Source organism: Oenanthe melanoleuca, chromosome 9 (genome assembly GCF_029582105.1).
Source record: "Oenanthe melanoleuca isolate GR-GAL-2019-014 chromosome 9, OMel1.0, whole genome shotgun sequence".
Lineage (NCBI taxonomy): Eukaryota > Metazoa > Chordata > Aves > Passeriformes > Muscicapidae > Oenanthe > Oenanthe melanoleuca.
This window is the reverse complement of record NC_079343.1, coordinates 23,541,926-23,558,309: the sequence shown is the minus strand read 5'-3', so window position 1 is coordinate 23,558,309 and position 16,384 is coordinate 23,541,926. Positions and strand designations below refer to the sequence as shown.

The 16,384-nt window shown below is 47.3% G+C and overlaps 1 protein-coding gene across 3 annotated transcripts in view; it reads left to right on the top strand.

Annotated features, from left to right (window-relative positions):
- FGF12 (fibroblast growth factor 12) overlaps positions 1 to 16,384 on the top strand; it is a 216,001-nt gene that overhangs the window by 114,195 nt on the left and 85,422 nt on the right. The window contains exon 1 of one of the 3 annotated variants that reach the window (XM_056498943.1): positions 4,737 to 5,652. The exons of the other annotated variants lie outside the window; for them this stretch is intronic. Within the exon in view, the coding sequence (XP_056354918.1) occupies positions 5,454 to 5,652 (199 nt within the window). The 5' untranslated portion in view covers positions 4,737 to 5,453. Of the gene's footprint in view, positions 1 to 4,736; positions 5,653 to 16,384 lie in introns of those variants that run through there. 3 annotated transcript variants of the gene reach the window in all.

Sequence of the window (16,384 nt, the reverse complement as noted above, 5' to 3'; positions counted from 1 at the left end):
ATGCTTCACAACGCTCTCATTTCTAGACAGCCACGGTTCCCTTCAGTGAGGCAAAACTTTCTTATGTTGCCCTGCCTCCGCCTCATATAGGCGACGAGACAACAAGGAGAAATAAAAGCTCCTGCTAAGTAGAAAATCTTCTCTTAAAAAGGAAAAAAAAGATACGTGAATGCATAAAATCCTAGTAGAATTATTTCTTTTTCTAGGCTGCAGTTGATTTTGTTGTGTTGGTGCTGCTTTTGGCCTGCTTTTTGCAATAGTGGTTTCATTCTGTAGTCTGCCAACTGCATACCTGCCCCTCATTTTAACACCTAGACAGGCCCAACTTCTCCCCAGGCTGGAGCTGATTTGAAAGACACCAGCTAAACTAATAAATACTTCTTGTGATGAGTTGCAAATTTTGTTTAATTGAATCTTTGAAGGTAAAAAGGGGAGTGAAGGGCCCATTAAATGAATTATTTCAATACAGCAATCAGGTGATTCAGGCTTTTCTGTGTTTATTAAAAGGCCAAGTCAGCTCTAAGCTCAGCTGTGCGAGAACAGCCCAGAAAGCCGGCCAATTCTTGTACTCTGCTGCTGTTTTAGGGCCAGATCTCTTGCCCTGAATAGCATATTTTAAAGTGGCCATGTGAATTCTCATTAGGCATCCAAACATAGATACAAACTCATGCATTGTAAACAGAATTACCCTGCACAGAATCCGAGCAAAATGCAGTAAGGTCTTGTCTTCTCTTTATCAGGTTACCCAGGCATGTTTTTTTTCAATAAGTCCGCCCACGCAGAGAGACTGGGGAATGCCAAAGCTGCATGAATTTTAATTATGCTAGACATGCAACAAGGGGCTACCTTGTAAAGAATAAAGTTAATAAAACATGGATATGGGCTTAATTCTGCTTAATAAGCAGCTCTGACAATGCACATTTTAGATGTAATTTACACAGCGTGGAAATTTGGTACAATTCTTAAGAGGTGTCTGCATGCAGACTTTCAAACTCAACAGTGCTTTCCTATTGGAAGAGATCTGTTGCTATGCTGCTGTAAAATGGTGAATTAGGCCATTCATAATTATTGGCCAGAGATGAGTGTCTTTCTTTTTCCATTCAACTACAGCAACATGCACACACATTTTAAAGCAGTATTAAATGTAAATCTCTTCCTTAATTTTCATGTATGCATTTTCAGTAGCTCTGCAGATAAAGCAGCAAAAAACCTGCATATGTTTGTATCTGTAGTTAGCTGTGTGTGTACAGAATTAATAAAGCAGAGATATGCCTAATGACTGAATCTACAGAACACAGCCCACAGCTTTTGAGGGCTCTATGAAAAATAAACAGGATATTCTGTTAGCAACCCTGCGGGAATTATTGCACTTCACTAAGGAAAGATGCCAATAACCTCCGTTTTGACCTAGATAGATCATTCTGTTTAGGAAGGTAAGGGAATGCAACTCTAGATCTCTTCTCTGCTCAAGTCACCAAAGCCCTGAAATTCAGCCAGGCCTTTGTTTTAAACCTCAGCACTAAGGACAGAAGAGTTTATTTATCAAGAGAATGAAATCTCAAAAATGGCAGTGTCTCGAAATATTGATATTGGTCGTGCAGAGGCTCCTGTATGTTTGGGGTAGGGATATTTAGTGAGCTCAGTGTTTGATCCTCCAACAGCCACATGGAGTCTGAACCTCTGCCTTTTCCTCTTTGCCAGGTGGGGTCTTTCTCCACAAAATGCAGGTGGAGCACTGGCATATCTCTCCAATGTCATCAAAACAGTCTGTTTTGGTTATTTTATGAATCGGTGCTACTCTTGCATTCCATTTTTCATGGGGTGCCCTGTGAAGCTTTGCAGACTGGGACTGAAGTGAGGAGGAAGCCCGGAGAGAAGAGGCATGTGAGAAAAATTGCCATAATAACTATATAATGTAGATATTATTTTACATATAAATATGTTTTAAAATTATGTTCCTTAAAGAAAAATGCCATATTGGCCCAGTTTGCTCAAGCAGTTCAGTTTCCATTGGAAGCAATGAGGAAGGCAGCCTGTGACTCTCACAGGGGCTAGTTGGTTTTGGAACAGTGTAGGCTGTACAATCCTCAAAGAGGAGTAGCTGATATAGATGAAAATGGAAGATGTTTTGAGCCCTGTTTACCCAAATGGAGGTTGAAGGAGAGAACTTCCACTGTTAGAAATGAGCACATGGAGGCTTTTCTATTTCATTTGGCAGCCCACCAAAGGTAACATTTCACTGGTGTGAATGACAGTGTAGGAGCATGATGAGGTTGGCCTTCCATTCTCCAGCTCAAGACGACTCTGGACTTGCTTGGTGTTTATAAAAGCTTGGGCTCTTCAGAAAGTTTTGTGAAGTTGGGGTGTGATCTGACCTGCGCAGAGCAGATGTGCGTGTCAGTAATGTCACCAGAAGCTCATGGCACTGTGCCCATGTTCAGAACCAAACCCGTAGACTCCTTGGCCATCTATAGATAAAGGCAGACCTGCATGTTGGCAAATGCAACACTACATTAAGTTTCACAAGCTTTGGTTTAATTTAATTCAGTCACTGCAGAAGCAGGAAAGACCTGGGAGAAGCCTTTCTTCTTAAGAGTTGCAGCAACTCTCTTTTGCGATCACAAATCATCAGGGAAAAAAAATACTGTGACTGACTTTATCACTGATTAGGATCATTTTTAAGTGCACAGCTGCTGCTCTGAGTTTACAGCTACACAACAAAACAAATTAGTTGCACATCAAAATAACTGGAACTTATCTAATATGGGGTGGATAAACCAGAATTTTTTCACCAGAGACTTGAAGACTACAGGCAAAAAAAAGTATATAGATAGAAAACCTCTTTCTTGAGAAGATATGAAGATAGGCTCACATCCTTTGAAGATGAAGCTTTGGATAATTCACTGGCAGTTCAGACAGTGATTCTCTGATTGCAAACAGCTTTCTTTAGGCCATGCCTGTACCTTGTACTGCAATAATTCTTTGATGTCATGTGAAATAATCCGATAGAGAAAATTAAAATATTAAGCATTTTAGCTACAGGAAAGGGAAGAAAAATCTTTATTGATTGGGATGGTGAAATCTGCCCAAAAAAAGTTGGCAGCAGTTAAAAAGAGATCAACAGCCTGGAGAACCTGATTCCACCTTGTTTTGGTATGCATAAAGACTAAGAGTAAAAATCAGGAAGTAATGCCAGTTAATCTTTATGGATATAGCTGGCGGTTGTTTCAGTTGTCTTTTCCCCCCAATACATTAAAATAATTTAGAGCTGAAGTCTAGAGGTGAAGAATTTAGAAAATTTTTAGAATTTTGAAGACTAAAATGCTCTGGTCAGCTGAAAACATGCATCGCCCGTACACCTTCAGGACTGGCTTAATCCCGAGCTGCCATTGCTACTCGCCAAAGTGCAGCAGTGTCATCTCTTCCCAGCAGAGATCCCCTCTCCCTCCACCCCCATGCCTGTGCGCTCCCCCAGGTATCTTGCTCGTCACTAACTAGCCTGGCAGCTCCCATCGCTACCTGTTACTTGAACCTGAAATCTGGAGAGCACCATCCTCGTGCAGCAGCAGTTACTGCTCTGGATAACCAGAGATGTATCTCAACCTTCAGTTTTGTTCGGTGCGGTTTTGTGGCCGGAGGTAGGCGGGAGCCGGCGCAGCACCTGCGGATGGCGATGTCGCGGGAGCGCTGTGGCCGGGGGCAGCCCAGCAGTGCCCACCGCCGCTGGAACCGCCCGCACGCTCCCCGGCCGGGAAACCGGGCCCCGGCAGAGCAGCCCTCGGGCTGCCGGGGTTGTCCCTCCTCTGCTTCCACGGAGAAGCAGGGAAAGCCACGGACACGCTCGGCTGCCGAGGCTGTGTGCTCGGGCGCCGACAGCAGTGACCAGGGAGGCGGCCGGGATGGCTGCACGGGTGCCAGGCGGCTCCGCCGGGACGGCTGCGGTCCCGGGGAAGCCCGGCTGCCGGCGGGGGCGGCGGGTCTGCCCGGGCGGAGGGGCAGAGCCGCCGCGGAGCTGCAATTGCCTCTCTTTGACTGCGCGATATTTCTCATCCAAACCTCGATCACGTAGGATTGCGTAGAAGAGGGCGAGCGGGAGCAGCTGCAATTCTCCCCGAGCCCGAAGCCTGGAGCCCGGCTCCTGCCCGGCCGCCGCGGGACTGCGGGGCTCCCCGCCGCCTTGGCAACAGCCCTGCGCAGCGTGGGCGTTCGGGGGGGCTTCCCCGGCCCCTCCCTCCCCTCTCCTCCCCCCAGCTCTCCTCTCCTCCCCCCTCCCGGGTCGGGCAGGAGGATGCAGGCGGGAAGCGGGCGCGGCTCGGCTCCTCCTCGCCCCGCCGCCGTCGGGCGGCATCGCGGAGCATCCTGAGCCCCGCACGGAGCAGCGGCAGAGGCAGTGGTAGCCGCACCCCCCCGCCCTTCTCCTCCTCCACCTCCTCCCCGCCTTGATCGCTCCTCCCGCCGTCCCTGCCGCGGCAGCCGGGCCCGGGGCCGCCCCGGTGCCGAGCGCTCGGCGGCCGCCCGGTCGGCCGGACGATGTGGGTTGCTGCCGTCGGGGAGAGCCGGTGCCGGGGCAGAGGCGGCGAGCAGGGCAGGAGAAGCTGCGCCAGCCATGGCGCTGTGAGCCCGGGGCGCCGAGCTGCGGCGATGTGAGCCCGCACTCGCGGCCGGACGCTTCTTTTTTTTTTTTTTTTTTTTTTTTTTTTTTTTTTTTTTTTTTTTTTTTTTAATTTAATTTTTACCCTTTTCTTTTTAATTTGTTTGCCGGCCTACTGCTTTTTCTCGTGGCTGCTTTTTCCTTCCCCTCCCGCCCTCTCTGAGAGCAGAGTGGGTAGGGGGGGAGAGGAGAAAGAGGAGGAGTGCGAACAGAAATGCAGCGCGGCTCTCCCTGAGCCCGGCCGCGGAGCCGCGTCCATGTGCGCGCCCTGCCGCGCAGCGCCTCGGAGCCACCGCGCCGGGGCCGGGGCTGCCCGCGGGCCGAGGGGTCTCTAACTCATCCCACAGCCCCTCGCCGGAGGGCGGCCGGAGGGAGGAAGCGCCGCCGCCTGCGCCCGCGGAGCGGAGCGGCACCGCGCCGCAGGGACCCGCGGATCCTCCGAGTCCCCCTATCCTTTGGACACAGCGGACCTTCGCCAGCGAGGCGGTCGCTCCCGGATCTACGCGGCGCTGCCAGCCCGGCCGGGGGTCTCGCCGACGGCCGCCCGCGCCGGGATTTGCGCTCCCCGGGGACAGACCCATGGGCGGCGGGGTCCGGCGTCCAACCATGGTTGTTAGCCCGGGCGCCCTGCTCCGCCTGGCCGGCTGAGCCCTCCCCGGCGCCGGGACTCGGGGCTGCAGCGCGTTAAGCGGGTCGTTCCCGTCCCCGGTCCCCGCGGGGCGCGGCGGCGGCTCGGCCCCAGCGCGCCCGGGCGGCGCACCCCGGAGCGGAGCGGCGCGGCGCGGGGGGCCCATGAGCGGCGATGGCAGCTGCTATCGCCAGCTCGCTGATCCGGCAGAAGCGGCAAGCGAGGGAGTCCAACAGCGACCGGGTGTCCGCCTCCAAGCGCCGCTCCAGCCCCAGCAAGGACGGGCGCTCCCTATGCGAGAGACATGTGCTGGGGGTCTTCAGCAAAGTGCGCTTCTGCAGCGGCAGGAAAAGGCCGGTGAGGAGGAGACCGGGTGAGTACGGCGGGCCAGGGCCGTGGGAACCCGCTTAGCTGAGAGGGGCAGCCCCGCACCCTCCAGGATGGCTGCCCCGGGGCGCTCCCGGCACCGCCGGCTACGGGCTGGGGACGAGGCTTGCTCTGTGCTCAACTTTGGCCTGGGTCCTGGCCAAAGGACCTTCTCCCCTGCTCTGATGGGATGGGTGGGCAGTGACCTGCTGCCGCGTCCCTTCATCTCTGTCTGAAGCGTGAGCACAGAGGGTCCTCTGGCAAGAATGGCCCAGCGGTTTTATCTGTCCAAGCTTCACCCAGAATTGTATTTTTCTACTTCCTTGTAGATAAGTTTTTAAAATTATCTCTCATTTTCTGCATAGAGACAAGGAAATCGATAAACTGATGCTCAGTTAAAATTGTGGCCATTTGATAACTAAATCCATCAAGTGCTAGTTCATGAGCAGAGTTGTACAGGGAACTTCATTAGCTTAGAAAGCTTTCTTGATGGCAGCTGCATGATAGTTACACCTGATATTGAGTTTGTGAGGACCTAGAAATGCTCTTTAGGGTAGTCCTTTTTTGTCTTCTTTCTTTTCTTTATTCTTTTATGCTCGTATGTGCTCAGTCTTGGTTCCTCGTGAAGAACTTCGCCCTAGTGTACACCCTAGAGCTCACATTCTCACGACGAAGTCCCACCACCCACAGTTTCAGTTCTGAGCATTGCTTTGTGCTGTCCTTGGTAGGCGTGAGAGCTCAGCACCTGGCAAGAATAGGCCCTCCATGAATTCTAAGTGGAATTATGATTTATGCCATGCTTTATTTTTTTCACTGCTATAAGTCACCATAAAGGTAAGAAAACAGAGATTGGTGTGAGAAGCTGCTGTGAAGATGTAGTTTTCTCACATGGTCTTCTGTATAACGGTTAAAAAAGGGAGATAGAATTCACTTAGCCATTCAGGATGTACCATCAACCTGTGTAACCCTCCCATGTTCTCCATATACATTAGTATTGTGTTTGTCAATCAGTCTCTTCATGAAGCCCCTTCTCCTCAGCTGAAGTCTGGTGGTAATGACTCTCCACCAAGGTGTCAGAGGTAGCTAAGGCTGCTCTTCTCATCTGTAGATTGATGTCCATCACCTGGACTCATCTGAGCAAGGGAAGGAAATTGGACAAAGCCTCTCACCATAGAAAGCCACTTCTGTCAACACTGTTGTCAGCAAAGAGTAAAGAATAATTACTCTGGATTGCTGTCAGCACTCCAGATTCACAGGCTGTGGGATGGGGACCATATTTAGTTATGAGAATGTTTGAAGACTCAATGCATGGGTTAGGCTGGGCAAACCAGTTTCTTTAATGGTCTGCTATAAAGCAGGTATCACAAGAGGCTGTAAAATACTTAAAATATAGTGTGACTTGAAATATTCAAAGGAAAAGTTGCCTATCTTTTTTCCTACTCAAATTATGATGAGTGGTGGATTGCTGGACTGTCCTATATATTAGTTAATCTGTGAGCCAGGACCAGAACACTGCTCTTGCCCAAAAAATGTTGGCATTTTTTCTCAGGAATCACTCTTTGCAGGATCAAGAATGGGAACTGGGAGTCTTACCGATGTAATTTTTTCTATTCCTCTTTCCTATCCATCTTCATCTGCTATAAAATACAGTTTCCTAAGGATTAAAAGGGCTGGGAAGTGTAGATCTGCTACCTAGGTTTCAAGATGCTCTGTGTCGTGAAAGTTTGAGTGACTTCCAGCAGGATGTGGTTGGGAAGGCTTTCTGTTGGTCCTACCCCCGTGCTCCCAGCTACACAGGTCCAATTCTGCTTCCTTGGACTCAGTAAATGCCTGTGAAGAATCGATGAATTTTAAAAATTCCCTCAACTTGCATGGACTTTAATGCTGAGGAACAATTTCAGTAACTTACAGGAGAGAGTGATTTTAGGGAATCTTTTTCTTGACTTAGAAGGAGGATCAGTGCTGCTCAGTGTTGTAAAATAGAGCTGCTCAATCTTCAGAGCTGTCAGTCAATCCCTTGTAAGCAACACTGTATACATTTTATGAAATCAAAGAGCTAGAGCACTTAAGTTGCTATGAAAAAAACCTAAATATCCTTTCCTAGGCTATGGACTGTGTCTGCTTTAGTTCCCTACGTGCATCTTTTAACTAGGTATTTATTTCACTGATACATTGTATTCCTGGTCTTGGGCTGCTGCTCAGGAGCCAGCATGCTACAGGGATTCTGCTGCTCGGATTGTTTATTCCGGGAGTGTATTGTGCCCAGATAACTTGCTCATTTCAGAATCCAGTTTCTGCACAGAAAATGACATGCAATTGAATTGAAAGTGGTTTAAAGAAATGTGCATGCATTGTGTAGTGACCCACAACCCCAGTGATTATGTGTACTTCATGATATGCTGGTTCAGTAGTTTGCAAGTCAATGAAGGGAATGAAAGAAACACCCCTGTTCAAAAGAGGTGCAGTTGTATTTGGAGATGGTACAGTGCTAGAGGATCTCCCCTTACCTTTTTAAACATGACCTTCTCCTATGACTATGAGGAGTAACTGTCAAATATGTGGAATTTAGAGAATGATTTTCATCTATAGTACTCAACAAGCTCTACTGAATGGAGAGGATCCTTCCCATTTTACAGAAGGCGGGACCAGCTCCAGCTATGGAGCAGTTATCTGACACTGAGACCTGATTCCCATGCCACACTTTGGGCCCTGCGGCCCCTGAGCTCAGGATGCAGCAGTGGAGCTGTAGCTTATACATTACACAAATACAACTCTTCTGGAGGTTCATGTTCCCTTTGCTCTTTGCTTCTGTAAAATAACTGTGTGAGCTTACATCTATTAAGTAAGCTGTTAAATACGTGTTTTAATATGTGACTCAAACAACCCTGTAACTAAAATATTCAGTAAAGACATGGGTGAGCAGAGTTACTTGGCACTGGTTGGCACCTTGTGCTCCACTTTGCAGTGGAGTGACTGTGTGAAGTGAGAGTGACATACTCCTGCTCTCATATGAAAAGGGAGAATTTGCACCCCAGAGCAGTTGAGTCTCGCATACTGGGCATGAGTAGTCGAAGGTTTTGGCAAGCTATGGGGAACCAGATCTATGCAGGGATATCTTGTGTAATCAAAGCTATCTGCTGCTGGGGAAAACAGACTGCAGAAATATCTCATTTGTTGGTTGCAATAGGAATTGTGTTGCAAAATGAGAACTAATTTTGTCTGTCTTTTCAAAGGCAGCTGTCTCACATGCACACTGTGTTCTTTTAGAGCTCTTGGATGTGTTTTGCTCCAAGATGACTTACTAGTTTAAGATAGGCCAAATAAGGACACTGAGTGCTGTGGACTAAACTGAACATTTGGACACATGGGCTTAATCCCATTATTGTGAGTTAATATAGGTCATTTGCGGCAATTGTACATCTATAGTTTATGTATTTTGCTCTCAACCATAGTGACTTGATAGAGGATTCAAAAGAAATTACTGTATGGCATGGCTTGTTGGTGCAGGTTCAAGAGGTGGATTCTTCCTCAGGGACTGATGGATCCAAGAGATGAATGCAGAAGACAAGACAAGCAGCTCTCTCCATATGACTTCCCTGCCAACAAAGAGTTGAACCAAGTACTTTTCATCCCCTTTGTGTCTGAATTAAAGCATTCAAGCATGTCCCTTCTTCAGCTGTTTTATAGCTGTCTGGTGGGTCCAGCTTGTTTGTGAAAGCTGTCACTGTTGCTTTACCAGCCGTGTTGTCAGGCAGAGCACATCCCAGAGAGCTGGGGTAGAGGTGGCCTTCCATCATGCCGTGGCCACTGAGCAGGAAAGCTGAGCAGGGAAACAGGCTAGAGCATCAGGCACAATATTTGTGGGGATTGCTAGAGATTTTATCCAAGTGAAGCCCACTGAAAGGGTGTCATTACTTGGGGAAATCATGTTTGAATTGAGGCAGCTTTGGGTCAGGCGATGCCAGGCAGTGTGTAGCTTTGTCTCAGTCCCCTCAGATGTTGCTTTTCTAGATGAGTTACCAGCTCAGAATGCAGAGCTCATTCTCAAACAGGTTTTTCACCCCAGGAAAAAAAAAAAGAAGGTATTTTTTTTTAATTTGGTTTTTTTTTTTTTTTCCTTGTCTGGTGCGTATTTTATGCTTTTCCAGGGAAAGGATGCTTTTCCTTCAGGATATATCAAGGCTTCTTCCAAAGTGAATGAAATGGCTTGCACATAGAAAAAAAAAGCAGGAACTTAAACCATGTTTTCCTTTGTGATATTTCTCATTTTGAGTAATAAATAGATATTTGGAATATATGGATATAGATGTTTTTGCAGCAGTAGAAGTAAAATACAAGAGCAACTTTAGTTGAAGGACATAGAAGGACTTTGTTCATTCAGAGATTCATTTAAAACATTTGAGAAGTCTGTCATCTGCAAGCTGTTAAATTCCCCGACTTAAATCCTGAAGTCTTTCTGATTTCATGCAGGGTGAAAATGATGATTGAAGCTCAGGGTAAAAACCACCTTCTTAGCTCATAGTCCTTGCCTGCTTTTGTGGAGTGTTGCATCTCAGAACATCTGTAATACCTGCCCAACCTGTGGAATTTGTCCACTTTGTTGCTACTGTCAGAATGCTGGCTGCATTACCCAGGGCATAGCTGCTCCCTGCAGGAGAATTCTGTCTGGATCCCAGCTCTTCTCTGTATGTGTGTCCATGCATGTCTGGGTGTGCACCCAGCCAAGGGGGTCCATTGCATTCTTCTGCCAGCTCCTCTGCAGAATTTGGTGCTGTGTCCTGCATCTAAGAAGTGGCTGATGGGAATAGAAATGGCTGGAAATGTGGCATCAGCGGGACAGCAAGAGCTCATAGAAGTGCTAGCTGAGCTAAGAGCATGAAATCAAAGTCTCCAGCCAGACCTGAACCTGGATAACACCCTAAGGGCATGGGTGTTCCTTGGCTGGGGCAGTGCTCTGTGCTCCTTCTGCACCACCCGTGCTAGGGAATGCCGACATAATCAGGAAGGAGGAAGAGGCTCCCTCCTGCTCAGGGCAGCTCGGCAGATGGGTTTCATTTTATCCAGTTGATCCCTGGGCGTGGTATCACACACATTTGTGACTTACAGATGTGGTGGATGTCACGGTGTGTGGCTGGGGGTCAGGTAGCAACCCCGAGCTCTCAGTGTCTAAAATCTGGGAAAGAGCTGCAGGTTCCTGGCTTTCTCCAGAGCATGGAAAACTCAGCTGCCAGCCTGCTTCCCAGCACAGCTTATGGGTGAGCATGTCAGTCAGTAAGCCGCTTCGTGCTAGTTCTGGACTGAGTATGGTTGATGCCAAGAAAATCCATGGAAGTCATCCAAGCTCTGAGAGGGATGGATATCTTCTGTCCCCATGGCCTCAGGGGTAGATGTGCTTGTGAGAGCAGGGGAAATCATTAGCCAGCAGAGGCTCATCATTAGATCAATACAAATGATTGATTCCTCCGTCACCAGCCAAACGGGAGAGTCAGGGCAAAAAGTGGCTTGTGAGTGATTATTTTCCTTCACCATAAAAGATCCATATAAATCAATTTATCCTTGACTGATAAAACTGCTGGGGGGTGGGGAGGGGGTGAAGGTGCAATTTCATTTAGAAGATTCCGATATATGTATTTTTCCTTACTTTCAGGTATTCTTCTAAATGAAATGTTCCTTTGAAATATAAAGCCAAAAGCTTAAGTTCCAAAACAATATCAAAATGGAGACAAGGTTTTCTTTCTTCCTTTCTTTCTTGTTTTGCTGAATTCAACACAAATTTAGAAAATTCCAGTAGACCAGGTACTTCATATTTTAACAGATAAGTTACTATCACCAGCTTGACTTGGGCAGTGAGGAGAGGTGAGCTGTCATGAGAGCTGACGATGCTATTTGAGAGACAAACATAATCATGAGTCTCACTGTGTTGGGGAGCAAGTGCAAATGCAGTTGAGCTTATCTGCTTTCCTTCCTTCCCCTCCCCAAAAAGGAATACCTTGAACCACAATGGCTTGGCAGGCATTTGTTTCATCCCTCTGACATTTATATCATTTGGTTTACCCTTCTGAACAGTCATGTGCACATCACTTTTGAGATTTTTCTATTCCTGCACAGCTGAAACCAAACTGTGATTTGTTATTACTAAAGTCAAAGGAGGAATTTTATCAAGCAAAGCATGTAAGAGATTGACATCCCTTTCATATTTGCAAGTTTCATGGCTTGGCAGAAGGTGACCGAGAACATAGACAAGAACAGGTCAGAGAAAGCAAATCCAAAGAACTAACTTTTAAATAAAGAACTAGTCATTGAATACAGATACATTTCCAAATGCTCCTTGTGCTGTCATAGTGTCACTGCCATGACTGCATTATTATTGTGTCTTGATCTTGGAAATGTCTTGAGAAGTGACCTGTTCTGAAATTATCTGCTCCATGCCTGGGCTGCCCTGGCTGCAGTCTGTCGGGGAGCAGTACCTTTGTACTCTGTTCTCCTGTTTAATACGTGGTTCATCTCTATTCCCCAGCCAATGCAAGACTCTTCATGTTAATGAATTATCCTTTCTGAGTGTGGAGTAAACTACTACACCTATTGTTTTATCTTCGCTGTCTTCTGACATGTAGCAGAATCCTGAAATAACTCTGCCTTTCCAGAGGCTGGTTTTACTTTGCATCTGTTTTAAAAGCTGTAGGAGAACCATGGATGCCTCATGGGTGCTTCTCATCCTGCTTGCAGGAGCAGGGGTTTTATGCTTTGAGGGAGTCAACGCAGAGACTGAGTTTGTGCAGCACGGTCACAGGGCTGTACAGCTACAGCTTCTTAACAGTACCTCTGAAAATAGCAGCTACAACACATTTCTATTTAAATGGTGAAACAGAAGGCATCTTTCTTGAGAGCTGTGGAACACGACTGTGGGATTCACTGTTCAGGCAGACCACTCATTTTGGCTTTTCCAGCCCCCACGCTGCAGCTCAGACAAATAACTGTGCTTGTTCCAAGCACTAGAATGAGGCTTTCTGACACCCTGATGGAGCTTATGTGGCTGCTGAGAAAATGCACCTGGATGCAAGCTGGCACTTGTCAAACGCTTCTTTTGTCCTGTGTTCATTCCAGAATGCCCTGGCTAAAGGTGACAGAGGGACAAAGCCACAAACCAGGGTGGTGACCTGAGTCCTGAGCCTTTCCAGGCTTCTGGGAGGAGCTGCTGGCTGGTTGCTGGTGTGATGAGGCTCCGTGCAGCACCTCCAGGCATTTCTGCACTCTGCACTTTCCCTATGGAGTGGGCTGCAGCAGGAGATGAAGGTTAATGCTGGAAGCAGCAGCGTCATGGAAGGGGTCTGTGCAGCTGTGTTGCTGCATCTGCTCTGTGGCTTTGAGTTTGTCATGAGGAGGTAACTGTTCTGCTGTGCCAGAGTACACACTGAGGAGATGCTGCTTGGGATTCTGCAGCTTTAGGCAGGGCTCTGATTTTGGAAGACTGTTGAGGTCTTATGCTTGATAGCAAGGGAGGAGGTAGCAATAGCAGCTCCTCTCTCTTCTTGGCAGCATGTGCACCTGTTGTACCTGAAGTTTTGTGTGGGAGGTGGAATTTTGTGCAATCCAGTCTGGCTTGCATCAATGCCCCCTACCTCCTTCAGTGTTACCGAGTACAAAAACAAACTCGATTTCCCATGGTGCTTGGCTGGCACTGCCATGTTCCTGAAGAGAAGCCCTCAGCTGTGGACCTCTGGCACTTCACTGGCCAGAAGGTGGGCAGCTTTGGTGCAAGAAGAGAAGCAGTTATACTATCACCTGTCTGTGTTCCCCATCTTTCTTCCTGGGACCTTTTCAGCCCAATAGTTCTTGTTTGGCCTGTGCTACTTCATTGGCAAATGTCAGAAAATGGCTGGTTGCCTCTCATGGTGGGGGCAGTACATGGTGCTGGGTGAAGATACAGCCCCTACAGTGGTGGAGGGCACAGAGCTTCTCTCACATCCCATAGCAGCACCTATGGAGTGCTTCGACACTCCTGTCTCATCTTCCCTCCAGCAGCCTCTCTGTTAAGAGTATGTGTAACATCCAGTGGACAGCTACTTGCTGTGAACTGGCAAAGTAACCACAGAGAGGCAATGTAATTCTGTTACTTGTGCCTCTCCTCCAGCTGAAACCTGATTGCAGTTATGATAAAATCCCCCTGAAATGTTCCTTTCTTGAGATACTTAAGCATTTTGGATTTAAATGAAAGAAGAAAAGAGAGGTCTTGGGGTTAATAGAACATGCTCACTTAATTGTTATTTATCTAGAATAGCATAGTTGGCTGTCTCCTCCCCTTGCTGGCTGCACAGATAGTTTCTTTGCTTAGCAGTTGCCACCCATGTTGCCTGAGCTGCCAAATAAATGCATTTCATTCATCCCCCTAAGCAAAACTGTTTGCAAAAGGTCAAGTGGATGGGTCTGGTGCAAATGAAGCCAGGCTGCAAAAAGCCAGTCCACATTTTCCAGAACATAGAGAAACAGCAGAAATTAGCAAGAAGACAGATGCTTTTGGCTTCCAGTGCCCAGCTTAGGGTTGGATTGCTGAAGGGTTCCTGGAGCCACTGGGCTGCAGGAGATGCAGGGATCAGCTGCTGGCAGGTGAGGGGCTTGGACCATCCACTTACTGTGTGGCTGGTGCTTTTCCTGGCACAGCTCCTGTAACTGGAGCCGGGGTGAGTCACTGGCTGCCTCTGGTATCGATCTGCAGCCGTCCCTGCAGTCATTCTGTGGTGATCAGCATCACTCTCGCGGGGGGTGTCTGTTACCGTGGCTAAAAGGGCTGGCAGAGCCTGTGGTGTGACCAGTAATTCTCTGCTGGCTTTTGCAGCGAGGTGTGGTGCTCATCAGTATGGGCTCTGCCTGCTGGCGGGCACACGGCATCACTATTGAAACGTTTCTAAATGTTTCTTTTGGCTTTCATTTAATTGCATTCCGTGCCACTCCTACTTTCTTTGCTTCTATAAACATTTCTTCTATTTTTCTTCCTGTTTCTTCTTCCACTCTACTTTCCATTAAATAAATTCTAGGATTTTAGAGCTACAGCCCCATAGCAGCTCTTGAGTGATTAACAAGCACCAAGTGAAGTTTTAGAGCTTTCTGATCCCTCCTGGGCAGCCGGGGGAGCAGGAGCTTTGTTCAGAAACCTGTTGGAGAGGCAGATTTTCTGTTTTCACTCCATCTGCACTGTGTCATCCTCAGCACACGCGTCCCTGGAGAGGGAGCTCCCTGATTTCAGCTCTCTTCTGAGATGGCAGTTGGGTGGCAGTGAACCTGCCTGTCCCACTGGAGTCCTGAGGGCTGCCTGATGCCAGGAGTGAGGGGCTTGTGCTGAGAGATGAGCAGCAATAAAACATCATTGTTATTTAAAACAGAGCTTTAGATGGAACAAAGTTGATGATGGCTTTCTCACACCTGGAGCGTGCGTTTTCACTAGTTTGAAGAAAACCTTTGGCTCTAATAGAAAATTAAAATCATTACGTAGATTAAAAAAAATACATATTTTTCACAAAGCGAAAGGAAAGAACTTTGAATCATATGGTGGAATTTTGGCCATTATTAGCAGAATCTTGCTCTTTGAAGTAAAATGTTTTAGACCAGAATGGCACAAGCAGCACATTTTCATTATGCATTTGGGTATTGTATAAGATTTATTGAAATTTAGTAACAGCATAGTTTTGAATCAAAAATGCTTCCAAACTGCTACAAAAATGCTTAAGCTGCACTAGTGCAATGAGCAGAAAAAAATCTTGTAATACAACCCGACTGATTCAAGCTTTAATTTTTTCCACATCACAGGCTCATTACCTGTTAAATAAAGGAGTTTCACATGCTCATTTCATTGGAAAATGCTGTGAGATTGCTTGAGGAATACTGTAGCAAAAGACTATGTTATCACTTAAAACTATTTACAGCTTGCAGAATGACACTGGGACCCAAACTTTTCCTTGAGTTGCCATCCAGTGATTATCCAGGGCACTTCTGTGAGCTGGTGTTGGTAGGACCAGGTACCTTCCCCGAGACTGATAACATCTCAAGTGATTAATTTCTCCTCAGTGCTTGTTGGTAGTATGTTCTGTCCATTTTCTCTTTTAATGAATTTACTTTTCTAGGCATTCAGAGCAGGGTGCGATATTGATTTGGTTGTTTCCATAATATGTTTTGTTTGTGTGAGGGACTTCTCAGTGTTTCTGCAGTATTTCACTCCTGCTGGATTGATAGGGGAAGTGAAGAGATTTAGCATCTGAGAATAGCATAAATCCCAGCACTGTGGCAGGCTGGAAAAGCAGGGATGGTGTCTGCTCTGTTCACCTGAGTGCTATTAGTGATAGGGTGCCTTGTGTGGGGCACTTCAGGGTGAGGGGAGATGGGGACTCTATGGTGGAGCCCTTCCGAAACTTGGAGTACAGAATGTGCTAATGCCACCGAGTCATGGTCACCCAGCAGCAGGGCTGGAAGGGACCCCACTGTTGATTAGTCCAGCCTCATTCCTACGCTGATTCCAGATGTGCATTCCTTGGAAAGATGTTCTTAAACTTGTATTTGTACCCTCCCATGGGGCAAATTCTGGGTAGAATGTCCTAATATCCAAACCACATCTTTGTATGAAACCAGGAAGAAATTTGATTAACAGTGAAGGAAGTTTGTTGCGTGTTGGAGCCAAGAAAACAAAACAAAATCTTTCTAACTGTACACATGGCAGAGCACTGCCACAGCATTGCCCAGGATTTCAGAGC